Source organism: Rhinatrema bivittatum, chromosome 1 (assembly GCF_901001135.1).
Source record: "Rhinatrema bivittatum chromosome 1, aRhiBiv1.1, whole genome shotgun sequence".
Taxonomy (NCBI): Eukaryota; Metazoa; Chordata; class Amphibia; order Gymnophiona; family Rhinatrematidae; genus Rhinatrema; species Rhinatrema bivittatum.
This window is the reverse complement of record NC_042615.1, coordinates 698,603,873-698,631,045: the sequence shown is the minus strand read 5'-3', so window position 1 is coordinate 698,631,045 and position 27,173 is coordinate 698,603,873. Positions and strand designations below refer to the sequence as shown.

Sequence of the window (27,173 nt, the reverse complement as noted above, 5' to 3'; positions counted from 1 at the left end):
CTCAGGGTCTCTTTTGGCTTCAGCAGCATTGTTGCTTTCAACTCTCTTTGGAGTGGAGTCCCGCTGAAGTGTTTAACTGCAGTCTGGTAGCTCACTCAAATGCTGTGTTCCCTCTGGGTTCTCTGTGATGTCACTCTCAGGGCTCTCTACCATCTCTCTCCTGGGTTTTCCACAGCACCTTCTTGACTCCCCAACAGCATCTTTCTCTGCATTCCCTGCAGCACCTCCAACTAGATTCTCTGCAGTGGCTCTCTGAGTGATTGCTAGTGCTTCTCTCTACTCCCAGTCAACACAAGCTCTTTTGCACAGGAGATGAGAGCAAGCTGTGCTTCCTGCCTCTTCTTTTCCTTAGCCCAGTACAGATGGTTCTTTATGAGACCCTCCTGTAATTGCTTCTGTCCTTCTAGGAGGTTCTGCACCAATGCGTGCATATTTAGTCCTGTTATGCTTCCAATTCAGCTGAACTTTGGTGCTTAGTGCAAACCCTGCCTACTGCTGGAGGCCACACTGTGCACCTACTAGTGGTTTCACTTTCTGCCTGGACCATGCCTTAATTCCAGCCACAGTGCACAACTGCTTTTCTCTCTCTAGTTTTTTGCAACAGTGAATCAAGGACCTGATGAGATGGCAATGAAGTTGGTGCGGAGGGAAGATCAAAGATCTTTAAGATGCCCAAAGTTTCCATTCTTGGGTTGGGAACCTTTTGGGTGGAAAGACAATGTAGTCCCCACTTTGTCGAGGAATTTCGGGTAAGAAAGGTCCTCAGGCGGAGAATATGGCTCTTACGGCTCCTCCATGGGATCAGAGGGATATCCTGTGGAGTTATCGGGAGAGGTAGGAAGGGTAGGGTCGTGTGGAAGTGGTTCCGTGGGGCCCTGCGGATTCGGCTCTGGAGATGGAGGATCTCTAGATGGAGACATGGACAGACGTTGTGGCAGTATTGGAGTACTCTGGGGGTCTACTGGTAACTGCAGGTGTGGTGGTGGAGCCTGTGGTGCTTGAAAGCTTGATTGTAGAGAAGCAAAGAGTCCAGAGAGCGCCATAGATATTTGAGTGATCACCTGTTGTGCAACTTTCAGCATCACTGGAATGTTAGGGTTGTGTGGAGAGAGGGTATCCAGTAAATCTCCTTTCCCTTGCAATGGTTCTGGTAGATGAACCGATAGGTTGCGTTTTTGGGATACTGAGGAAAGATCAGAGTATACCTGAATGGACGAGGATGATGCAGAGGATAGGGACACCTCATCGCTCCATCGTTCTCGTGATGTTGTTCGACAATGTTTTCTTAGTTTAGCACTTCTATCTCACAGGGGAATGGAAAATCCTTGAGATGTAGGAGAAGGGCTATCATCGTTGATGTGGGGTCGCTTGGATTTTCTCTTATAAGGTTCACTGTGAGTTCCCTGGGAGTGAATTGATGATAATGAAGATGAAGATGCAGGTTGTGGTTGTGGTGATTGTACTACTTGCTCCCCTTGTGGTTGAGGTCTCTGCGGTGGTACAGGTACTTTCGGTGCTGGAGAAGATCTGTGCATTGATTTTTGGTGCGTTTGCGCCAACTCTTGCGTCGGATGCGTCAAGCCCGACGCACGGTGTGCTTTCGTCTTGTGGGAAGACGTTCACGTCGAAGGCGGCTGCTTCGGCACCGGATGTGCCCACGTCTGATGCGCCGGCGTCAGGAGAGCATGCTTCAGAGCCAGTGGCGTCGGCGCCAAATGCATCTAGACCGAACGAGAATGCTTTGACGCTATCGCTATCAACGTGGAGTGTGTCGGCGTTTGAGCTGTATGTTTCGACGCTGGTTGCGACTGCCTCTGAGGCTGAGGCTTTAGCGGCTCTGAGAGCGATTTTGATGAAGGCCTGTGCTCCTACCCGGAGACGAGATTTGGTGAGGTCGGTGGCATTTTTCACTACGCTTAGGCCTACCTTCAAGGATGGGCCTACCGAGGCTGCCCGTTTGGTCGAGTCGGCCTGCCTCGACGCCGAGTGGGCCTCTGAAGGGGGCGCATGTGACCAGCTGGGCCTTCGGAGTCTCTCCATCTGCTCTGCCCATTGACGTTGGGCTCTGGGCAACATTTTGCCGCAATGGGAACAGGTTTCCTGCTTGTGGTCTGGGCCCAGACACACATAGCATTGGGGATGTCCGTCCGTCACGGACATTATTTTAGCACAAGAACAGGGTTTGAACCCTGATACTACTTTTCCGTAGATACATATATATATTTTTTTGTTGTTGTTGTCTGAGGAGACGAGGTGCTCCGCGTGCAATCCCGCACGTGGAAAAGACAGACTGAGGAGAATCTGTCTTCCTGCGCGGGAACACTCATGCAGCCACAGAGCAAAGCTCTGCATACAGCTTTGGTAAAGCTCCGTCTCCTGGGCCTTGATAAGACAGTCCCATCAACATCATGGCTAATTCAGCCTGCTATCGACGGGAAAACCTAAACCTGCTTCCCTCCAGAATCTACAGACCACACTCTATTTTAAAGTTAGTTCCACTCTTTTTCCTCTGTGCTCTTCTTTGAGCTAGCAGGCTTTACTTCAAAACTCTGGTAGCCACTACAGCACTGCTTTGCCTCCAAAGCTCTTCTTTGGGAGGCACCACAAGCAAACAAGCTTTATTTCTCAGCTCTCCCTATTTTTCTCTGTGCCGAGCTTTAAAAAAAAAAAAAAAAAAAAAATCCCACTACTGACACCATATGCAAGTATGACAAAGCAAGTGTTCTGGACTGAAGAAGAAAACCACATGGACTCCAGTCTTTTCTAATGCAATTTCAAGTTTTACTACTATAACATCAAAATAATATCACAGTAGACTGCCTTACCTCAGGACAGTGTATTCACAAACCTTTCAGCAGAGAGAGACAGGAGCTGGGCTCACATTCTTAACACCCCAGCAGGGTCCCGCCCACACAGCTCTTCCTGCTCAGCAGGGTCCCGCCCATAGAGCTCTCTCCCACTATGGGATTTAAGGTGGACCAGGCTAAAGCAAATGTTGCTTACCTGATGTAACAGGTGTTCTCACAGGACAGCAGGATGTTAGTCCTCACAAATGGGTGACATCGAGGATGGAGCCCAACCACGGAAAACTTCTGTCAAAGTTTCAGAACTTTGACTGGCCCCTACTGGGCATGCCCAGCATGGCACCAACCCTGCAGCCAGCAGGGGTCTCCCTTCAGTCTTGTTTTTATAGCTACAGGTAGTGCCGAAAAAGTAAATAAACAAACCCAACACCGCGGGGTGGCGGGCGGGTTTCGTGAGGACTAACATCCTGCTGTCCTGTGAGAACACCTGTTACATCAGGTAAGCAACATTTGCTTTCTCACAGGACAAGCAGGATGGTTGTCCTCACAAATGGGTGAGTACCGAGCTGAGGATGTCCTGACGTGCACCAAATGCACCCAACAACGTGCAACAGGCACAACAACTGGGGTGGAATTTGGTAAAGGACATCCGCACCTTACCGGGAAGGTGGAAAGGTGTTGGTACATCAAGTTGGAAAAAGGTTACGCAAGTCAGATAGGCCGAAGATGGAATCCTGTCTTCCAGCTTTATCCAAACAATAGTGGGCTGCAAAGGTGTGGAGGGAACTCCAGGTTGCAGCCTTGCAGATGTCAGGAAGCGGCACCGATCGAAGGTGTGCTACTGAAGTCGCCATGGCCCTCACAGAGTGTGCTTTAACACGGTCTTGGAAAGGAATGCCAGCTTGCTCATAGCAAAAAGAAATGCAGTCCGCCAACCAGGAGGAAAGAGCCTGCTTACCCACAGGTTGTCCTAACTTGTTAGGATGGAAAGAGACAAATAATTGAGTGCTCTTCCTGTGAGAAACTGTACGGTCTAGATAAAAAGCTAGAGCTCATTTACAGTCTAGGGTATGCAGAGTCTGTTCCCCGGAGTTGGAGTGGGGCCTGGGAAAGAAGATAGGTAGTATGATGGATTGATTGATATGAAACTCCGAAACTACCTTAGGCAAAAACTTAGGGTGAGTGCGGAGTACCGCCTGGTCCTGCAGGAGCTTAGTGTAAGGCGGATAGGTAACTAGGGCCTGTAGTTCACTAACCCTGCGAGCTGAAGTGATAGCCAAAAGGAATAACACTTTCCATGTGAGATATTTTAATGCACAGGAGTGCAGAGGTTCGAAAGGTGGTTTCATTAGACGACCAAGAACCAGATTAAGGTCCCAAGATGGGGCCGGAGGACGTAAGGGTGGCTTCAAATGGAGCAAGCCTTTAAGAAAGCGTGTTACCAGGGGTTGTACCGAGATAGGGACACCCCCGATACCTTTATGGAAGGCGGCTACCGCACTGACATGCATTCTAATGGAAGAGGTCTTTAGACCTGATTCTGATAGATGCCAGAGATAGTCCAAGAATTTAGAGATTGGACAGGAAAGGGGATCAAGGGACTGAGAAGTGCACCATGACGTGTACCTTTTCCATTTGTATGAGTAAGATTTTCTTGTTGAAGGCTTTCGTGAAGCCATCAGGACACGAGAAACTGAATCTGAAAGGTTGAAAGGCTGAAGGGCTAACCTTTCAACATCCATGCCGTCAGGGACAAGGCGTGGAGATTGGGATGGAGGAGGCATCCGTCGTTTTGAGTGAGCAGATGCGGGTCCTTTCCCAGAGGAATGTGCCTGCGGATGGAGAGATCCTGAAGTATGGGAAACCACACTTGGCGTGGCCAGTGCGGTGCTATCAGGATCATGGTTCCCCTGTCCTGACGTAGCTTCACGAGAGTCTTCGACAGAAGAGGAAGTGGAGGGAATGCATAAAGCAGACTGGTTGTCCACGTGAGGGAGAATGCATCCCTCGGCCGAGAGTGCTGGCTCCGAATGAGAGAGCAGTAATTGTCCACTTTGTGGTTTTGAGGGGACGCAAAGAGGTCTATGTGGGGATAACCCCACTTGTGAAACAGAGAGGTCGCTACCAAAGGATTGAGTGACCACTCGTGTGGTTGGAAGACACGGCTCAGCTGGTCTGCCAATATATTGTCTTCTCCCGGCAGATAGGTGGCCCTGAGGTACATAGAGCGGGAGAGGGCTTCTGCCCAGATCTGCGCAGCTTCCTGACAGAGAAGGAAGGAACCTGTGCCTCCCTGCTTGTTTATGTACCACATGGCCACCTGGTTGTCTGTCTGAATTAAGATTGCTTGATTTGAAAGGCAATCTTGAAAAGTCCTGAGAGCGTAGCGGATCGCTCGGAGCTCCAGGAAATTTATCTGGTGTTTGGCTTCCTCTCGTGACCAGTGCCCTTGAGTTTGCAGATCGTTTACATGGGCACCCCAACCGATGTTGGAAGCATCGGTGGTGAGAATTACCTGAGGATCTGGTGGAAGAAAGGGTAAGCCCTGTAAGAGGTTGCACGGATTCATCCACCATGCAAGAGAGAGACGAAGGGTGTTGGAGATGTGGACTATGGAGGACAGAGGCTGAATAGCTTGAGTCCATTGTAGTCTCAGAGTCCATTGTGTGACTCTCATGGCTAAGCAGGCTGTGGGAGTCACATAAACTGAGGAGGCCATGTGTCCAAGAAGAACCAGGAGTTGGCGAGCTGTGGCTGTGTGTTGAGAGCGCAGCTGGCGAACTAGGGACACTATGGTCTGGACCCGTTGATGAGGAATGAAGGCTTTTGCCTGTAAGGTGTCCAAGTCTGCCCCAATGAAGGATAAGGTTTGAGATGGGACTAAGCAGGATTTTTCGTAATTGATTAGAAAACCTAGCGAAAGCAAAGTTTGAATTGTTAGGGTCAGGGAGGACCGAGCTAATTGCTGGGTTGGGGCCCTGATCAACCAATCGTCCAAGTAGGGGTAGACGTGGACACCTTCCTGTCGAAGAAATGCTGCAACCACCACGAGGCACTTGGTAAACACGCGTGGTGCGGATGCGAGGCCGAAAGGTAGCACTCGATATTGGTAGTGACTTTGGCCTACTAGGAAACGGAGGTATTTGCGATGAGATTGTGTTATCGCAATGTGGGTATATGCGTCCTTTAGGTCTAGAGAGCATAACCAGTCCCCTCTTTGTGGCAGAGGGAGCAACGAGCCTAGGGTCACCATTTTGAACTTCTCCTTGTGGAGGTACTTGTTGAGGGCCCTTAGGTCCAGGATGGGACGAAGTCCCCCTGACTTTTTTGGGATCAGGAAGTACCTGGAATAGAACCCCTGTCCTTGTTGAAAGAGAGGAACGGGTTTTATAGCGTTTGACTGTAGGAGAAGAGAAGCCTCCTGCTCTAAAAGAACAGAGTGATCCGTGAGACTCCACACCTGCAGGGGTGGGGAGTCGGAAGGGAGAGTCAGGAAGTTGAGATGGTAACCCTGTGCAATGATTGCTAATACCCACTGATCTGTGGTGATCTGATGCCATCTGTCCAGGAAGTGGCATAGCCGACCTCCTACTGGTATGACTGGAAGAGGGGTCTGGTATGTGCTCTCTAAGTCGAAGTCAAAAACCTGCTGCAGGGCCCGGAGGTGGAGCTGCTGCAGGTTTTTGCTTTCGAGTCTGGCGAGACTGAATCTTATGATAAGACCGTGCAGGCCTAGGCTTAGATGAAGGGGGATAATATTTCCTGGGCCGAATGAAAGGCTTCTTGGAGTCTTTTCTAAACGGCTGTTTAGAAGGTACCTCAGGAGGAATGGAGGAGAGCTGTTTAAGGGTTTCATGATGATCCTTAAGTTCAGCAACAATTTGCTGAATCTGCTCACCAAAAAGATTATCCCCAAGACAAGGCAAATCAGATAGCCTGTCTTGAACTTCTGGACGCAGATCAGATGACTTGAGCCAAGCCCAGCGTCTAGCAGAGATTGCTGTAGCAGAAAGTCTCGTGGAAGCATCAAATACATCATAAGATGTTCTAATTTCATGTTTCCCAGCTTCAAATCCCTTAGCTAGTAGGGATTGGAGCTGTGGCTGGAACTGTTCTGGCAAGGAATCTGAATAGTCCTGTATTTGTTTGAGAATGACCCTATTGTATTGGGTCATGTACAGCTGATAGGAAGCTATTCTGGAGATCAGCATAGCTCCTTGATATACTTTTCTACCTATGCTATCTGGGAATTTGTTTTCCTTGGTAGGAGGCATAGAAGAGTGGGGTTTTAGTCGTTTAGCTTTCTTTTGAGCTGATTCTACGACTACAGAACGATGGTCCAATTGTGGTTTTTGAAAACCGGGAGCTGACTGTACAAGATATGTAGTGTCAGCTTTCTTATTTACTGGAGCAATAGATCCAGGGGATTCCCAATTCTTCTTTAGAAGATCTAGGAAAACCTGATGGATTGGTATAGATGTTATAATTTTTGGGGCATCCAGGAACTGGAGTAATTCCATCATCTGGTGCCTGTCATCTTGTTCAGATTGGAGCTGGAAAGGCACCAACTCTGACATTTCCTTCACAAAATTTATGAAAGAGAGGTCCTCAGGGGGAGAACGCTTTCTACTCCCTGCGGGAGAGGGAGGTGAAGGCAAATCATCAGTATCAGAGGAGGTATCATCACCCCAAGTGTCATAAGGATCAGGTTGGTGAACTTTACGACCACTAGGGGGTTGAACACCTGAAGGCCCTGGTTGAGGCTCCGAGAAATTGGAAGGAGCCACCGGGGGCATCGAGAAAACCCTCGATGGAATCGATGTCGGGATCGGTGCCGGGGTCGGCACCGAAGGAACCGGTGTCGGTCTCGATGGAATCGATGCCGGCATCGGAAACCTCGGTGGAGCAGAGGGGCGTATCGGTGCCGAGGGATAGATCGGCGGCGAGGGACGCCCTGGAACCGACGGAACTATACCCGAAGGTGGGATCCGATACGGTGTTTCTCCACCCGAGGAAATATCTGTCGGTGACAGCGGTCTTGCCGGTGTCAGTGACATAGGTATCACCGGTGGAAGGGCTGTCATTAGTGCCTCCATCCGGTGTAACAGCGGTGCCAGTGCAGCCGCAATCGGCTCGGTGGCCGGTTCCGCTCTCGGTGCCGGAGTCTGTGCCGGGGGAGGCTGGAACCGTTGCATCGCTTTATCGATGGCCTCCTGGACCAGCCGGTCCAGTTCTGCCCGGAGACCAGGGGTAACTAGACCCGGCTCAACGGGAGAGGGAGGCTGAGGCGGAGGGACCACCGTCACCGGTGGAATCGCGGCTCCCAAACCCCGAAGGGGTGAGGGTTGCCTCGGTGCCTGCGAAACAGAAGTGGACGGTGCCAACTCTGATCGAGGCTTTTTCTGCGGAGGCTCGGTCGGTACAGAAGTCGATGACGTCGATTCCTCGACGGGCCGAGACTTATGACGTCGATGGCGATGTTTCTCCTTCCTATCTCCTCGATGATCGGGGGAAGGGATAGGAGTCGATGGCCGAGAAGGTGTCGATGGCGGACGGTCACCGGAGGGCTGTCGATGGTAGGAAGACTTCGACGGTGCCGGTTCCGATGACGTCGATGCAATCGATGGCGTTGGGGTGCGAACATGGAAGAGGAGCCCCATCTTCTCCATTCTTGCTTTGCGACCTTTTGGTGTCATTAAGGCACATTTGGTGCAAGTCAGGACATCATGCTCACTACCCAAGCATAAAACACAGACACCATGAGGGTCTGTGATAGACATAGTCCGGGTACAGTCCGGACACCGTCGGAAACCCGATGCCATGGCGGAAGGCCAAAAATTTAGCCGCGGGACTGTCGACTGCTAACGGGCCCCGAGGGCCAAAGTCGACGAAAGTCGATGAAACAACGGCAAAAACTTACCGGAGTTCCGCAGACGAAAAAATTCAACGAAGGGAGACCCCTGAGGGGCAAATTTTCTTCAGAATAAAGAATTCCAAATTCCTGTCAGGAACGTGGTTAAGAGCTCTTTCACCGCGTGGCTACTGCTGCGCGGAAAAAAGAAGACTGAAGGGAGACCCCTGCTGGCTGCAGGGTTGGTGCCGTGCTGGGCATGCCCAGTAGGGGCCAGTCAAAGTTCTGAAACTTTGACAGAAGTTTTCCGTGGTTGGGCTCCATCCTTGATGTCACCCATTTGTGAGGACAACCATCCTGCTTGTCCTGTGAGAAATGCCTTGTCCCACTCAGGTTTAAAGGGGGAAAATAGGGTCACTCCATCAAGACCCATTGTGTCTTCCAGTGGATTTGTGATTTTATTAGTTTTGGCATGGTTCCTGAACAGAAAATATTGTGAAACATGACAGCAATAAAAATGTTGAAAGTAACCTACCGGCTCCTCTTGAACAACCAAGCATAAATCTGCATCACTGCTACGAGTGCCAAATCCATTCAATGAAGATCCTACCAAGTATAGTCTGCTCACTGAAATACAAAGATAGCACAATTGGCTCTTCCTTTTTCTGTTTTCTAGCACAAACAGTTCCACATCTACGAAGTTATATCTTCAGTTCTAAGGGTCCAATGTAATAAGGTGCTCTTGAACCCAGGATAGTTTTTAAATCATGTTTAAAAGCACACATTTTTCAGCACAAAATTAACCCTGGTATTTGTGAGTTTGTGTTTCACATGTTAAAATCCATGCTAGGATTAGAACATGTCCTTACAAATTCCATGATAAATAGCTAATCAGCTATCACCATACAGGGAAGTGTGCTAAAGCTCAGATAGTTTTGCATCCATGTTTCCCAACACAAGAAATGTAACTGTGACCATAGTACCCCTAGTGAATATTTTCCACATTATAAATACCACCGCATTGTGAATATTTCTACTCTATAACTAGCACTGTTCTATGAATATTACCGCCTTGTTAATATCCCTTCTTCATATAGATTTATAATCTTCCTCGCAAACGTATAAGTCTCTCACCTAGTTCAAAGTTGACCGTAATCACAGAGCTGTATAAGACTCTCATAGTGTTTAAGATGTAAAAGACCCTCCCACCTTGTACAAACTTGTCCGTAATCACATACATGTATAAGACTCTCACAGTTGTATATGCCACTCTCTGAGATGCTGACCGTAATCACATACATGTGTAAGACTCTCACAGTTGTATATGCCATTCTCTTAGATGGTTAAGATCTCCTACCTGTACAAAGTTGACCATAGTGCCTCTTGCCAAGTGCACACATTACGATGTTATAGTTCTTAATCCCTCCGGTGGCCATCTTTCACCACCGGTCCTTCCTCCCTGCCTTCCTCCTGCTCTTCTCTCCTCCTCCTTCCAGCTGCTCCCCTCTCCCCCTACCCCTGTTTTATGTAATTTCCATCTTTCTGTTACATTGTAAACCGGCATGATGTACCCACGAATGTCGGTATATTTTAAAAGTCAAAAAATAAATAAATAGATAAATAGATAGATAACTCTTGGATCAAAGTCCTGGTCTTGGCCCCTGGTTTAAACTAGGGAGATAATTTGTTGAAGTCTAATAAATCATTTTAAAAAAATGTTGATGGAGCTGCAAAGAAATGTGATTTTTTAACTTTCCCAAAACTCTAGTTTGATGTGATTTACATCCCATGTCATTTCCACCTCTAAACGTCCAGTTCATTCCCATTCTAGGTAATGGGATTATTTTCTAGTGTCACTTATATGGAAAATGTCCTAAATATGCCAAATCCCTTACTGTGGGAAGCTTTACTTGACTAAGAGAAAGCTTTCTCGCGCCAACAGATGCAGGTCTGGTCTTGGGATGAGCTAATGATTGGAGCTTTACAAGCAAGCGATAGAGCTTGTTCATTGGCAGCCAAAAAAAAAAAAGTGGATGAAACAGGCCTAAGATTAAAATAAAAAAAAAACAACACACAACTATAAGTGCTGCTGAATTTTAAAAATTTCACATACTCACTCTTAAAACCAAAAACCCTCTCTCACACAAGATGTACATCTGGTATCCTTTTCATCTTTTTTTGCTGACCTTTCTACCTGTTTTACTCCATTTTTTGTGCATATTTTCTCTTTAGTGGCATATAAATGACTTATGAGTAAACCAAGTTTGCTTAATGTAAATGTGATTCTGCACAGCTATGACATGTAGGTGACATTATCTGACAGCACCAAACGGACCCATCTTTGTAGCTCAGTAACATTTTAATACTAAGCATGCATGGGAGTTCCAGCAAACATGCTGCCTTCTTTGTAGAGCTTAGCTGTAGTTAGGTAGTTGACTCTCTAGGGAGGCAGGTGGGTATTTAGCTACTAAAACTATTAAATTGGCAGCCTTATTGACCCCCCACCTGCCCTCGCTCACCAGTCAATGAACATGAGTAGGCTTAAATGTGGGAACAGGAAACAGCTTTATTATTATGAACATACTAAGCCCTTGCACCCGAGCCACTCAGATCAAAATCTCCTTACTGCAACCCACCTTAGCCAAGCAAGACAGCTACCGTTATCCCCTTACTGCTGCCCCGCCATGTATCCAAGCAAGGGGTGGCCTCAAACTGGGCATTACAATGCCTCAGCTGCACTCTACTATTGCCCTGAAGGACATAATCATGTCAAAATGCTTGATATCCACTCCCAAAGTGCTCCCTGGCTTGGGTATCCCCGCCTCCCATTCCCCAGTTGTGACACAAACAAACGATGTACAGTACGTAAGTCATAAATTAGCTAACAGGCTTTATCGACTATGGCAAACATCGCAAGTTTATAAAAACAAGCAGCCAATCAGAATCAAGCATGGTATCCCCTCCAAAATAGGACGGGAGGGAGGATGAGCTGAAGAATTGCCAAGATGGTGAGTGTATCTGGACTACCAGATTTTAAATGCCCTTGAGCCTGCCTCACGTGAGACTTCCCTCATTGTCTGCTCAGTCTGTTCCCCTCTTCTGACATCATTGTCATAGGAATTACCAAGTGGGGGAATAGGAGACAGTAAGGAAGAATCAATGGCCAGAAATACCCCATGCTTGTCAGGTCAGGTAGGGATCCTAGTGCAATGTTATGTTTGTGACCCATGCAAACAATGCGGGCACTCGTATTTCTAAAGAACAAAATTACAGAACATTTAAAAAGAAATTCTTTAATGGGAGACAGCCAGCATGGATTTACACAAGAGAAATCTTGCCTCACCAATTTACTACATTTTTTTGAAGGAGTTAATAAACATGTGGATAATGGCGCAACAGCACATGTAGAGTATTTGAATTTTCAGAAGGCATTTGACATGATGCCCCATGAGAGACTCCTGAGAAAATTTTAAAAAGTCAGGGGTAGGAGGCAATGTCTTATTATGGATTGCAAACTGGTTAAAAAGATAGGAAACAGAATAGGACTACCTGGTCAGTTTTCTCAGTGGAAAGCCTCAGGGATCTGTACTGGGACCAGTGCTTTCCCCTAGAAAGGGGAACGAATGAGGTGGTCAAATTTCCAGACAAAATTATTCTGAGCAAATTGTGAAAAACCTTCAGGAGGAGAGTAGGCATTCAAATGGCAGATGAAATTTAATGTGAAAAAGTGCACAGCGATGCGCATGGGAAAAAGTAACCCACACTGTAGTTACACAATGTTAGGTTCCATATCAGAAGTTACCAACCAGGAAAAGGACCAGAGCATCTAGTGGACGATACCTTGAAATTCTTGGCTCAATGTGCAGCAGCAGTCAAAAAAGCAAACAATGTTAGGAATTATTAGGAAAGGAACAGAAAACAAAACAGAAAGCATAGCTGCTTACCTGTAACAGATATTCCCCAAGGATAGCAGGATGTTAGTCCTCACACATGGGTGACATCATCCGATGGAGACCGGCACGGAAAACATTTGTCAAGGTTTCTAGAAACTTTGACCGGTACACTGAGCATGCCACTAACCATACATCCATGCAGGGTCCCTCTTCAGTCTTATAACAGTTTGCAAAAAAAAATAAATCTGAGAGAAACCCAACTTCGCGGGATGGTGGGCAGGTTTTGTGAGGACTAACATCCTGCTGTCCTTGGAGAACAGCAGTTACAGATAAGCAACTCTGCTTTCTCCAAGGACAAGCAGGATGGTAGTCCTCACACATGGGTGACTACGTAGCTTCAGGCCGCTCCGAACATAAGCAGCAGAGAACTGATACCAATGTGCACAACTAGAGCTGCAACAACCACAGAGCAGGCCTGCACCCAAGGACAGGGCCCACAGAGGGAGAGTTGGGTTTTCATGGCTGGAAGAGATTACGGAGGACGGATTGTCCGAATAGACTGTCCTGCCAACCATTCTTGTCCAGGCAATGATGGGAGGTGAACGTGTGGAAGGAACTCCGGGTCGCCACTCTGAAAATCTCAAGAATGGGGGACTGCACGCAAATGAGCCACAGATACTGACATGGCTTGTACAGAGTGAGCTTTGACGTGACCAAACTGTAGGCCCACCTGTGCATAGCAGAAGGCAACACAGTCTGCAAGCCAATGGGATAATGTCTGCTCAGAGACAGCAACCTCTAGCCTGTTCTTGTCAAAGAAGACAGTTGAGTGGAGAGGCGGTGAGGTGCTGTCCGCTCTAAGTGTAAGGCCAGTGCTCTCTTACAATCTAGAGTGTGGAAAGCCCGTTCACCCCGCTGAGTGTGAGGCCTTGGAAAAAAGGACAGCAACACTATAAACTGGATGAGATGGAACTTCGGGTGTATCTGGAGGAGAACTTTGTCGTGACAAAATTTCGTATAAGGCAAGATGACGACCTTCCAGGAGAGGTACTACAGGTCACAAAATCGCAATCGTTCAAACAGAGATTTCAAGAGTTGTGACAGGATGACAGAGATCACAGGAAATTGCCAGAGGACAAGTGAGGGGCTTTAGTTGTAATAAGCCCCTCACATAAACTGACCCACAAGCAGATGAGAGGAGATCATAGCTCTTTCTATACCCCGGTGGTAATCCCCTATGACAATAAGGTGAACCCTCACCAAAGTGGTTTGGAGACTAAATTCAGAAAGGAAAAAGTCTGAGCGCGGGAGGGGAGCAGGAGAAAGGATCCAGACCACATCCTTCGCACCAAGTGGAGAATCTTTTCCACTTCAGATTGTAAGATCTTTTGGTAGAAGGCTTTCTGGACTCCAGGATAACTCACGATACCCCTTCTGACAGGCCAAGGGCCTGCACAGTCACCCAGTCAACATCCAAGCCATGAGGGCCTGGGCTCGCAGGTTGGGGGTAGCAGAGCCTTCCCCGGTCCTGAGTGATGAGATCCAGGGTTCATCCCCAACTGGATCGGGGGGGGGGGGGGGGGGGGGCAGGGCAGATCCCATATGGTCAGAAACCAGATCTGACAGGGCCAAAAGGGGGTGATCCGGATCATAGAGACCTGATCCTACTGAAGCTTCTGGAGGGTAAGACTACAGCAGTCCGGTACCCCAGGGAATCAAGAATGCATCCGCCAGCAATCTGCTGCTCCTCTGGCTTAGGGAGCAGAAGCGGTCCACCTTCCTGTTTTCCAGGGAGGCGAAGAGGTCTATACCCGGAGTCCCCCATAAGTGAAAGATCACATTTGCCACCCTTTGACTGAGGAATCACTCGTGAGGTCGAAAGGCACAGCTCAGGGTCCTCTAGGGTGTCATCCACCCCTGGGAGATACACTGCCCCTGAGGAGGATACTGTTATCGATGGCCAATGACCAAATGTGGACTGCCTCCTGACAGAGGATAAAGGACCCCGATCCCCCATTTGTTCAGATACCACATAGCTACCTGATTGTCAGTCTGAACAAAAACTGCCTTGTACATGAGCCACTCTCAGAATACTTGGAGTGCGTACCGAATCGCTTGCAGATCCAGGAGAATGATTTGAGACTGTGATTCTTGTGCAGACTAGAGACCCTGGGGGTGTGTAAGACCCACCAGATGTGCTCCCCCACCCCGTCTGACACACTTCAATGGTGAGAGTAGCCTTGGGTTGTGGGCTCTAGAAAGGGTTTCCCTTTTCCAGATTGGACGGATTCACCCTCTACTGAAGGGTGGAGGGTGGCTAATGTAACCCCAATATTTAAAAAGGGCTCCAGGGGTGTTCTGGGAAACTATAGACCAGTGAGCCTGACTTCAGTGCCGGGAAAAATAGTGGAAACTATTCTAAAAGATCAAAATCACAGAGCATATAGCAAATGTTGCTTACCTGGTGTAACAGGTGTTCTCACAGGACAGCAGGATGTTAGTCCTCACAAATGGGTGACATCATCAGGATGGAGCCCTGTACGGAAAACTTTTCTGTCAAAGTTTCAACAAGCTTTGACTGACACTGGCACACTGGGTGCACTGAGCATGCCCAGCCTGCAATTATCCCTGTGAGCCACAGGTGTCTCCCTCAGTCTCGTCTTATAGCTAAAAAGTGCAAGCGAAACTAAAATAAAAGTATACAGACCCAACTCCGCGGGGTGGCGGGCGGGTTTCGTGAGGACTAACATCCTGCTGTCCTGTGAGAACACCTGTTACACCAGGTAAGCAACATTTGCTTTCTCACAGGACAAGCAGGATGGTAGTCCTCACAAATGGGTGAGTACCGAGCTGAGGATGCCCGAGAATGCACCAGATACACCGCAGACACGCGAAAGCGTAATGACGGAGGTGGAAATGGGAACGGAGGGCATCCGCAACACCATAATGGGTTCGTGGAAGGATGTTGGGTAGTGAATTGAAAAAGGTAAGAGTAGTCGGACTGGCCAAACATGGAGCATGCCGGCTAGTCAATGTAAGCAATAATAGGCTGCAAAGGTATGGAGAGGACTCCAGGCTGCAGCCTGATAAAAAAGTACAAGCAGCAGTAACCAAAGGGAAGCTGTTAAGGCTAGGACGGAAACAACAGTATGTGGATACCCACAGTGTTGTAGTGAAGTGTCTGCTTGTTGGTAGCAAAGGAAATACAGACCACTTAGTCAGAAGGATTAGATCTGTGTGGCCACTGGAAGTCGCAGCTTGAGTCTTGCATGGAGGAAAGAGTCAAGTGGAATTCACATGGAATGCAGTGCAATGTAGATAGAATGTAAGCGCAGCATTACTGTCCAGGAATGTGGAAAACCCACTCTCTCCCTAGGGCGAGAGAGAGAGGCTAGGAAAAATTGGCAGAGTATTTCCTGAGTAAAGAGAGATGCAACATCTACCTGAAAAGGATAGAAAGATGAATGCATAGAACCACTCAGTGACGGAGGAACGAGTCAGGTGAGTATGGAAAGAGTGCATAACTCACGGACCCTGCTGGCAGGAATGACATTAAGAGGGAAAGAAGTTCCCTTGCCAAACTGTGGAAGAGAGGAATGGAAAAGCTCAAACGTAGAATGTATGAGACTTATAAGGAAAATATATATGTTCATTCCGTGATTAGAGAAATAGAGGCGGCTTGATCAGTGGATAATCCATGGTAAGCCGACTCAGAGAGGTTTACCGTAAACGGGAACCCAACTCCCAAAACGATACACCTACTGAGAGAAAGGTGTAACTATGTGGAGGATGTCTGGAGAACAGAATCCGAGGGAGTAAGAAAAAATGGTGGAAAAGTAAAAGGAGTAATACCTCTCTTTTTTTTTTTTTTTTTTTTTTTTTTTTTTTTTTAGCGTCAGGAGGTAAAGCCTGCCATATTAAACGGCAAGATTTATGTTTAGAAGGTTTTGTGACGCTACCAGAACCTAAGAACATCAGTAAGTCTATGATTTGGGACTGACTGGTGAGAGAATAAAAGGTTACTGATATGATGGATTGAGAAGTATGGGAAAGCATACTGATCTCAGTCAGGGAGTGGGGAAAAGAATACTGAACCCCATCCCAGTTCAACATTAGAAAAAATGCTGGCTAAGAGAGGCAGCAGAAGAGATATATTGAAGAGGCCTTTGATGGAAGAAAAGGCATCTAAGGGAACGCATAGGAAACATGTGTAGGGAGCAGAACCTGTGCATCGTATGGAATGATGCAGACGCAGAGGAAAGTTTAATTAACTCAGCGTGAAAAGATTTTCCCTGTACACATGTAATTGAGACCATTCGAGAGGATAGAACCTACGTGGAGAAGGTCTGATAGAGCATTCATTAAATCTCTTAGATATGTGGCCCAAGGAGGCATGAAGTGAACAAGGGCCAAGGTAGAGCTGCGCAGCTGTCTAGCAGAGCAGCTAAGAGGTAATGCGTGCTTATGAGTTGGAAAGCACATTGTCCCTATGCTGTCTGTCTGTATGCACAAAGAATTGTTGCAAAAGCAGTATTGGAAGGCATAAGGGCATAACTCATGGGTGCAATGTCCAGGACGTTTATGAGAAACTATGCTGGAGTGCAATAGACGCATAATGGGTTGAAAGCTTTCAGGAGAAACTTTATAACCCTAAGGAATTGCGAGCATGAGTCGAAGGAGACTAGGTCCTAGTTCGAACTGGGATAAGAATCAGGGACAAAAGCAATGAAACCACTTAGGTCCATTGAGTATAGAATGTCACTGAATATAACCCATAGCAGTTTTGAATTATGAGAAAAATGCATAGTGGGAAGAAACCCCATAGCCCAACCATGAAAAGTTGAAGGGCTGAGGTTATGGAAAATATGCACAGGGACATATACGAATGTATCAGAATGTCTGTGCGCATGCTGGACAAGAGGGTCTTAAGACTGTGGTGTCCAGAAGTGTTACAGAAGGGATTTATGGCAGTGACAGTAATCCCAGTTAGTAAATGTATAGTGAGTCATGAAAAAAGTGAGAGCTCATTGCATGTACTGAAAGTGGTTAGCAGTAGTCTATGCAAGGAAAGTGAATGATGTTACACTCCGCAGAGAAAACAGCATTCACCATGATGCAAGAGACAGTTCACTTACCGAAGCTGGTGCCAACGGCAGAGCTTGGGGTTGTAATGTTGACTCATCATAAAGCACATAGAAACATTAAAATAATGTACTTACTGCAATATGGAGTGATGGTAACCAAAGATACCATTGTACCTGTGACTTCTAAAGAAAGTTGGAGTTTCTTAGGTCCAGGATGTGCGGAGAGTAACTATTTTCTGTTAAAAGAAAAAATAGTGCAATTAAAACTCCCCAACCCCCCTCCCTTCTCCCCTCTGCACTTCGTAGCGCCTGGGGGAGTGTACCGGGACTTTGGTACAAGGTGGGGTGGCCGCTCTGATATCTGACCAGATGGGAGACCAGGAGGTGTCCCAATGGAGGATATCATGTAGGCTCCCGCAGGAGTGTGAGCGGTAAGTGGTACCCGCATTTCTGTATGCTGTACAAGGAGACACTGAGACCTGTGGCCAGGCTTCAAGGTGGACTTGTACATGGGGCAATGGTTGCTGAATCTCATGTTTAGCAGATCAGCCAATGCAGCTGGAACTTTGGTTGGGAGGGAACCAAGAGTCAGAGCATTGGTCGGCACAGGGACTTGTTACTGACAAGAGAAGAAGCCCTGCTGCAATCCCAAGAAGATAGAGGGGTTCTCCTGGCATTGTGGCTAACATAGCTAACATAGCGATATGTGACACTAATACAGCAAGGCACATGACCCAGAACTTTTCGAACCACGGTCCGAATAGGAGAACACAACTCTATGGGAATGCCGCCGAAGCGGGTACTTACCATCCGACGTGGATCGCCGCAAGACGAGCCGGTGAAGACTGTTGACTCCGTCGGTCTCTGGAGTCCTCGAGGGTAAGGCCGGGGACGTAAACGTCCATCTCACACTGAAACCCGGTATGGTGGCACAGGTACAGAGGAGACAGGCCAGGCGTGATTGGCGCTTAGACTGCTAAGTGTAACAGATGGCCACAGTCCCACACCACTTGACGGTGGGGCACGCCAGGAACAGGGGAGCCCTAACGGAACTCATGTTCCCTTCCCTCGTCGCAGCGGCTCGATGTGTCGTGACGCCAATGCAGAAGCCGTCGGACCTGGATCCGGAAGTTCTGGATCACCAAGGACTGCCAAAACTGTAGGAACAGTGCTGATGGCAGTGGTGATGTTGCTCTGCCCGAGCGTTGTCCAGCCTGGAGAAGGATGGCACCGACGTGCTGGATGGCGTCAGCGGCGGACGATCACGATGTCGGCGATGATGGGTGCCACGGTGCTCGGCCCGGTCTTTCCCCAGCGCCGAGATGGAAGCCCTCGTCGTCCTGGAAGGCGATCGATGACGAACTGTCCGCACGCCTGCTCTGCTCCTGACACAATGGAGTGTCTTAAGCTAATACGGGGCTTAAAAAAGAACCCAAAGCGTGGAGCAATGTGAGGAGGCGAGGGTATTATGTGGCGGTGCTATGTCGGTATTGACGATATTGAAGGCAACCTAAGGGGCTTCGAGGATATCATCAAAATGGGTATGAAATCGTCGATGACTGGCCAGGAAAATGATGACAGTGACGGGCACTGACAGCACTGGTATAGGTATCTTTGAAACGATGTGGAATCGAATAATCGAAAAACATTGCCGTTATTGAAAAAGATACCGGCATCGACTGAGTCGAAGTCGAATCGATAGGGCGTCAAGGACACCGAAGGAAAACGTAGGTGTCGAGGGCATCGATGCATGGAGGCGGGCATTTATGCCTTTTGTGGCATGGCCACAGGCATCAACTATAGGGCCACAGATGTTGACGGTATCGATTTGGACAGACTCAGATTTCTAAGTGTACATGGTATCGGTGCCCCAGACATGTGTGTCGGTGGCATCGATATGGGCACGTATGGAATCGATGGCATGGATCTCCCAGTCGATGAATTCCATCCCGGCATCAACTCCAGTCCTGGAATCGACATGGGCATCGATGCCAGCCATAAGGCTGGCAGTGGCATCGACGCCCACCCGTGGAATCGAGCCGGCATGGATACCCATCGATGGGACCCACCTGGGCATCGAATTTCACCGATGGGAGCAGCCTGGCATCGACTGCCCTCGATGGATGCATTCTAACATAGATGCCCATGGATGAAACACCTGGGCAACGGTGTCCATCGATGCAAAAGGACCTGGCACCGATGCCATCGATGGACGGCCATCCGGCACCAATGCCATCGACGGACAAGCCATCCGGCACCGATGTCCATCGATGGGGACCATCCGGCACCGATGTCCACCGATGGGGACCATCCGGCACCGATGCCCACCGATGGGGACCATCCGGCACCGATGCCCACCGACGAATCGATGTGGCACCGATGCCCACCGATGGAAAAGGGCTGGACATCGGTGGGGAGGATGGGGCATCGATGGCATCCCCAAAAGGGGGGGTGGCATCGATGAAGTGACCCTGGGATCGTTAAAAAGTGTCTCGGGCAGCGGTGGCGGCGACCCGAGTATGCATGGCAGTGACTAACAGCGTGTGCGTCAATGGCATGCATCCGGGTAGGGACGGCACCGAGGAAGCCCAAGGAAAAAAAACAGTGCGTAGGAGGAAAAAGCCTGGTAGCACTGAAAAGCAAAAAACATGGATAAAGGCATCAGGGCACCGTGGGGGGAGGGGCGCTGATGACATATAAAAGCCCAGGGCGGTTTAGGAGGGTACCGGTGTAGCGATAGGGTATCGACTGCGTGAGGGTACCAGGGAACGAAGGACTTGAAGCTACAGAGGTCCTAAAGTTAAGGAAAAAATCCCTACCCCACTAGCATAAGCAAGCAGAGTGTCACAGAGATACTCGCAAGCTGTTTAAAGCTAACTGAAAAATGGGGGAAGGGAAGGCTTCAGTCAGTTAACAGCCTTAAGATAGTGACAGGAACCGACCGAAAAATAAGAATTAGTACTCACCGAGTGTCGTAAAAACGTACGCGGAGGGAGACCTGTGCAGGGAAAAGTGTTTTTTGAAGTGAAAAGTTAAGTGTTTCCATGAGGTAATTAGTTAAAAAATCCTCACAGAGCTCCAACCGCTATGCTGACTGCAGAGCGGAAAAAAGAAGACTGAGGGAGACACCTGTGGCTCACAGGGATAATTGCAGGCTGGGCATGCTCAGTGCACCCAGTGTGCCAGTGTCAGTCAAAGCTTGTTGAAACTTTGACAGAAAAGTTTTCCGTACAGGGCTCCATCCTGATGATGTCACCCATTTGTGAGGACTACCATCCTGCTTGTCCTGTGAGAAAGAAAGATATGATTTTACCCAAGGGAAGTATTGCCTCACAAATCTGCTTCATTTTTTTTTGAAGGGGTTAATAAACATGTGGATAAAGGTGAACCGGTAGATGTAGTGTATTTGGATTTTCAGAAGGCATCTGACAAAGTCCCCCATGAGAGGCTTCTAAGAAAACTAAAAAGTCATGGGATAGGAGGTGATGTCCTTTTGTGGAGAGTAGAATTAAATGGTCAATTTTCTCAGAGGGAAAAGATGAACAGTGAGGTGCCTCAGGTATCTGTACTTGAATCAGTGCTTTTCAATATATTTATAAATGATCTGGAAAGGAATATGATGAGTGCAGATAATACATTTTTCAGAGTAGTTAAATCACAAGCAGATTGTGTTAAATTGCAGGAGGACCTTGCGAGACTGAAAGATTAAATTTCATCTGCCATTTGGATTCCCAATGGGGACAAGTGCAAGGTGTGGCATATAGGGAAAAATAACCCATGCAGAATTTACACGATGTTAGGTTCCATATTAGGAGCTACCACCCAGAAAAAAGATCTAGGCATCATAGTGGATAATACATTGAAATACTGCAGCAGTAAAAAAAAAAAAAAAAAAAAAAAAAAAAAAAGCAAACAGAATCTTAGGAATAATTAGGAAGGGAATGGTGAATTAAACAGAAAATATCATAATGCCTCTATCGCTCCATGGTGAGACCGCACCTTGAGTACTGTGTACAGTTCTGGTCACCGTATCTCAAGAAAGATATAGTTGCACTGGAGAAGGTACAGAGAAGGGCGACCAAAATGATAAGGATGGAACAGCTCCCCTATGAGGAAAGCTAAAGAGGTTAGGGCTGTTCAGCTTGGAGAAGAGACGGCTGAGGGGGGATATGATAGAGGTCTGTAAAATCATGAGATGTCTAGAACAGGTAGATGTAAATCTGTTATTTACACTTTCATATAATAGAAGAACTAGGGGACACTCCATGAAGTTAGCAAGTAAAACATTTAAAACTAATCAGAGAAAATTATTTCATTCAATGCACAATTAAGCTCTGGAATTTGTTGCCAGAGAATGTGGTTAGTGCAGTTAGTTTAGCTGGGTTTAAAAAAGGTTTGGATAAGTTCTTGGAGAAGTCCATTAACTATTAATCAAGCTGATTTAGGGAATGGCCTCTGCTACTACTGGCATCAGTAGCATGGAATCTTCTTAGTGTTTGGGTACTTGCCAGGTTCTTGTAGCCTGGTTTGGCCACTGCTGGAAACAGAATGCTGGGCTTGATGGACCCTTGGTCTGACCAAGTATAGCAATTTCTTATGTTCTTATCAAAACACACACCCGCAGGTCTTAGGAAGCCTGGCACCACTGAGAACGCAGAGTTCACTGTGCCCTGCGCATGTGCAGGAGCAAAGGGGGTGACATGCACCATCGCTGTGATGTGATGCAGCAACTGTAGAAACTGGTGTGCTGAAACGAGAGAGCACGCAGAGACTGCTCGAGCCAGGGCCGTGAAGGTCTCCGCCTTGTCCCACGGTAGGAAAGCCTTCGCCTGGGCAGTGTCCAGTTGAGCCCCAATGAAGTCCAGCTGCAGGGTTGGTTGGAGATGAGATTTTGGATAGTTTATCAGAAATCACAGGGTTTCCAAAATTTGGATTGAGGTGTGCAGGGCACTCTGTCCCCCCTGCTCCGAAGGGGGGACAGATAAGCCAATTGTCGAGACACGGGAAGACATGAATCCCCCGTCTCCAAAGATATGCAACTACCACCAGACAAGGAACCGCAGGTACTGCCGATCCACCTGAAAGACAGGGATATGGGCGTATGCGTCTTTTAGATCTAGGGAGCAGAGCCAGTCTCCTGTCTTGAGGAGAGGAACAAGGTGCCCAGAGAGACCACTCTGAACTTCTCTTTTACCAAGAAATGGTTTACGGCCCTCAGGTCCAAGATAGGCCGGAGTCCCCCATCTTCTTGGGGATTAGAAAATACCTGGAGTAGAACCCTTCGCCGTGCTGACTGGGTGGAACAAGTCTGAACGTCCAAGCCAGAATGAGAATGGAGAGCTCTACCCAAAGTATTTGTAAGTCTCCTGATGATCTCCACCATGGACATGGGGGTGAAAAGGGTGGAACTCAATGGACAGAAACCAGAGGTCCAATGTTATGGAGATCCATCGGTCTGCAAATTGTTGTAGCCGACCCCCCGACTGGGTGGGGGGGGGGGGCATCGGTATCCTGCGATGAGGGCTGGCTCATGCTCCTTGGCCGCCTGTCAAAACCCAGTGGAGGTATTCTGGGGCGGAACTGTGGCTGCTCGGGGTGCATGAGGCTGCCTGGGCCTCGCTCAGGGAGGAGATTGTTGAGGTCTAGCCCTCTGAGCCCACGGGTAGTATTTGCATGGCTGGTAGAAGGGCCTCTTTGGATATTGCCGAGCAGGCTGCTTGGGAGGTTGGGTGTCAGAGATATTAGCTGACAATTGCTGAAGGGTCTCTTGATAGTCCTTCAGTTAGGCTACTACCGCCTTGATTCTGTCTCCAAATAGATTTTCCCCCGTGCATGGCAAGTCGGCTAGGCAGTCCTGGATTTCAGGGTGGAAGTCGGAGGCACGTAGCCATGCCATCCGCCGAACCCCAATTCCCACCACGGCGGTTCTCATGGCTGTCTCAAACACATCATAAGCAGAGCTCACCTCGTGCTTATCGCACTCCAGGTCCTGCTGGATAATTTTTTTGGAAATCCTCCTGTTACTGTTGAGGTATGCATTCGCTAAATTCAAGGGACTGTTTCTACAGGATCCTGGGGTATTGACCCATGTACAATTGTTAGCAAGCAATTTGGGAAGTTAACATTGCGCCCTGAAACACTCTGCGTCCAAGGGTGTGGAGAGCCCTATGCTCCTGCCCTGGGGGAGCCGAGGCATGGGTGCGGACCCTCTTTGCCTTCCTTCAAGACTGACTCTACCACCATGGATTGGTGGGGGAGCTGACGGCGCTCAAACCCAGTGGTAGGATGGACCAGGTAAACTGCATCTGACTTCCGGTTCACCAAGGACACAGAGATAGGGTGCTCCCAGAAGGCGGACTACTAGCTCCTTGATAATATATCATGGACTGGCACCACCACCACCTCTTTCGGGGCATCCATGAACTGCAGAATCTCAAGCATCCTATGCCTGGCATCCTGCTCTGTCAAAAGCTGGAAAGGCACCGATTCTGCCATGGCTTTTACGAATTCCACGAAGTAAAGATCCTCCAGGGGAGATTTTCGCTGTTCCTCTGGTGGAGAGAGCTCTGAAGGCAGGAGCTGGGAGATGGTGAGGCACCATGCATCCCTGAGATGCCATTGAACCTGATGGCCCTTCCTCACCTGAGGAGTCTCTCACCGGTGTGGGGACCGGTGGCAGTAGTGCTCCCAGTTGCAAAAGGGCTTGGGGCACCGGTGCCGGCTGCATCAGTAGAACACAGAACAGCATATCGAGACATTCCAATAATGGCGCACACAACAGTGGAGTCGGCTTCTACGGTGGTGGTGGTCCCGGTAGAGCTAGAGGCTCAAAGCCCTGCAGGGCCCGGCCGACCACCAACCGCATGTGCTTCTCCAACTCCTCCTCAAAAGAGCTGAGGACAAAACGGCTTGAGAAGGCGGATTCGGGACATCCCCCAGGGAGCTAGGGGGAACTGATTCCTCCACCAATGTCGGAAGCAGCCTAGAAGCTTCAGAGGGGTCAGAGGGAACCGCTTCCTCTGCCCGAGACCACTTCAGAGGAGGCACCAATGCCTACCCGTGGTCTGGTTTTCAGGATGATGATTGATGACTATGTTTCTTTGATCTTTTTCGATGATTACCATGGTCTTTTCCCAGGAAAAAGGGAGGCTGTAAGGAATCCGACCGAGTCCCACCTCGGGTCCAGGGAACAGATGTGGGGGTGACCTCTGAGTCAAAATTTGAACCTCCTTCCCAAGCGGGGTGGAGGTCCCCGGAGTCAAAGACAGAGCCGGTCTTTTGGAGCCAAATAATTTTTCCATCTTGTCGAGACGTGCTAGACAGCCCCTCGGGGTCATCTGGGCACAGAGGTCGCAATCACAGACATCATGGGAAGCCCCCAGGCAGAGAACACAGGCCTCGTGGGGGGGGGGGGGGGGCGGGGGTCTGTGATGGACATGGTACAGAGGCATTGGGGGCACCGGCGAAAACCGGTCGACGCCATCAGAAAAAGTATGCGACGCACGGTCGATGGTCGGCAAATACTGGGAGATGAAACAGTCGACAATCGACCACAAAAGGTAGAGAGACTTACTAGGTTGCAGAGAACGGAGCCGACAAAAATGAGGGACCCTATATGACACAGGAAGCAACTTCTGAAAAACTGTGAAAAAGAAGCACGCGCTCACGATCGCGAGGCAGCAGCTTCGTGGAAAAGAAGAGACTGAAGAGGGACTCAGACATAGGCATATGGTTAGCGGCATGCCAGGCTCCATCAGATGACCATGTGTGAGGACTACCATCCTGCTTGTGCTTGGAGAAAGTGATAATGCCTCCATATCGCTCCATCATTAGGGCGCACCTGGAGTACTGTGTGCAGTTCTGGTTGTCATCTCACAAAGATATAGTTGCTTTGGAGAAGGTACAGAGAAGGGGGACCAAAAATGATGATAAAGGGGATGGAATGGCTCCCCTATGAGGAAAAGTAAAGAGCTTAGGGCTGTTCAGCTTCGAGAAAAGTAAGATGAGGGGGCATATGATAGAAGCCTATAATATGATGAGTGGAATAGAAGTAAATATAAATCAGTTATTTACACTTAAAAAAAAATGCAAAGACTACGGTATACTTCTTGAAGTTAGTAAGCAACACATTTAAAACAAATGAGAAATTTCTTTTATGCTCAACATACAATTAAGCTCAGGAATTCATTCCTGGAATATGTGGTTAAAGCAATTAGTGAAACTGGGTTTAAAAAACAAAACAAAACAAAAAAAAAGTTTGGACAAGTTCCTGGAGATATTCCACTACATTCACTGCATTATAGCAGCATGGGATCTATTTATATTTTATGAATATGTTATTGTAATCCGCATTTGAATGTGTTAGATTACGTGGAATATAAATGATTTTTAAATAAAATAAATATTTAATGTCTGGGATTTTGGTAAGTTCCTATGACATGGATTGGCCATTGCTAGAAACCGGATCCTGGGCTTGATGGATCCGCTGTCTGACCCAGTATGGCAATTACGTTCTTGTGGCTAATTTATCCTGCTGTCTACCCGATTATAGTAAGCAAACTCGCTTTCTCTGTCAAAAAACATGGCTGCATTAGCCATGTCACATGGGGAGTTCCAAGCCGAGGGCTGCACAGTGGAATAGTTATTAAATAAGCAACCAGCCACCACCCATAGAAAGTGGACTACTGGGTGAACAGACTGTGCAAAACTGCTTGCTCAAAACTGTCACTTCTTGACAGACTGTACAGACAGTAATGGGATGTAAAGGTGTGTACCGATGAACAAGTTGCAACTTTGCAGATCTTTTCAATGAAGACAGCTCTCAGATGAGCCACTGAAGTAGCCACAGCTCTTACTTTATGAAGTTTGTAATCTGAAGGCCAGCCAATAGGTAACAATGCAGTCTGCTAGCCAGGTGAACAAGGTATGTTTGGCATCTGCCATGCCCAGTTTGTTGGGATCATAGGGAAAAAAAAGTTGAGTTGCCTGACAATTCAGTTGAGTTCTCTTTAGGTAACAGGCTATAGCTATTTTTTTTTGTTTGTTTTTAATTACATGTTTATTAAACAATATTTTAAATTATCAACATATACCACCATAGTTGGCTTAAGCATAGAAATTAACAACAAAGAACATGCAGTATTACTTTCCCCAGTACCCCTCCTAGCCCTCCCCAGCCCCTAACCCTACCCCTCCTACCTAGTCAGGAAAGGTTTTGTCCCAGTCCTCAAAAAGTTGAAAGGATTTCCTGAAAGTTGCCAATCTGTCATGCCGAATTGCCATTAATTTCTCCATAGAATATATTCCCCAGTCTTGTATACCTGTCCAATCTCTGAAAGCCCATAGTGCATACCTGATCACCTGGAATTCCAGAAGTTGATTTGACACTGTACTTCCTGAGCGGACCATAAGCCCTGGGTGCAGAGCCCCTCTACAAGAGCTCCCCACCCCAAGGTGGACGCATCCGTGGTTAGGACAATTTGGGTAGGGGGATTTTGGAAAGATATTCCCCATTCCAAATTCAAGAGAGCCCACCACCAGG

General features: G+C 48.1%; 1 protein-coding gene across 4 annotated transcripts in view; it reads right to left on the bottom strand.

Annotated features, from left to right (window-relative positions):
* The window catches only part of TENT2 (terminal nucleotidyltransferase 2), a 377,719-nt gene that overhangs the window by 229,437 nt on the left and 121,109 nt on the right, over nucleotides 1-27,173 (bottom strand). For all 4 annotated transcript variants that reach the window (XM_029575592.1, XM_029575578.1, XM_029575585.1 and 1 more), the window contains exon 5: nucleotides 9,191-9,282. In XM_029575592.1, the coding sequence (XP_029431452.1) occupies nucleotides 9,191-9,282 (92 nt within the window). The remainder of the gene's footprint in view (nucleotides 1-9,190; nucleotides 9,283-27,173) is intronic.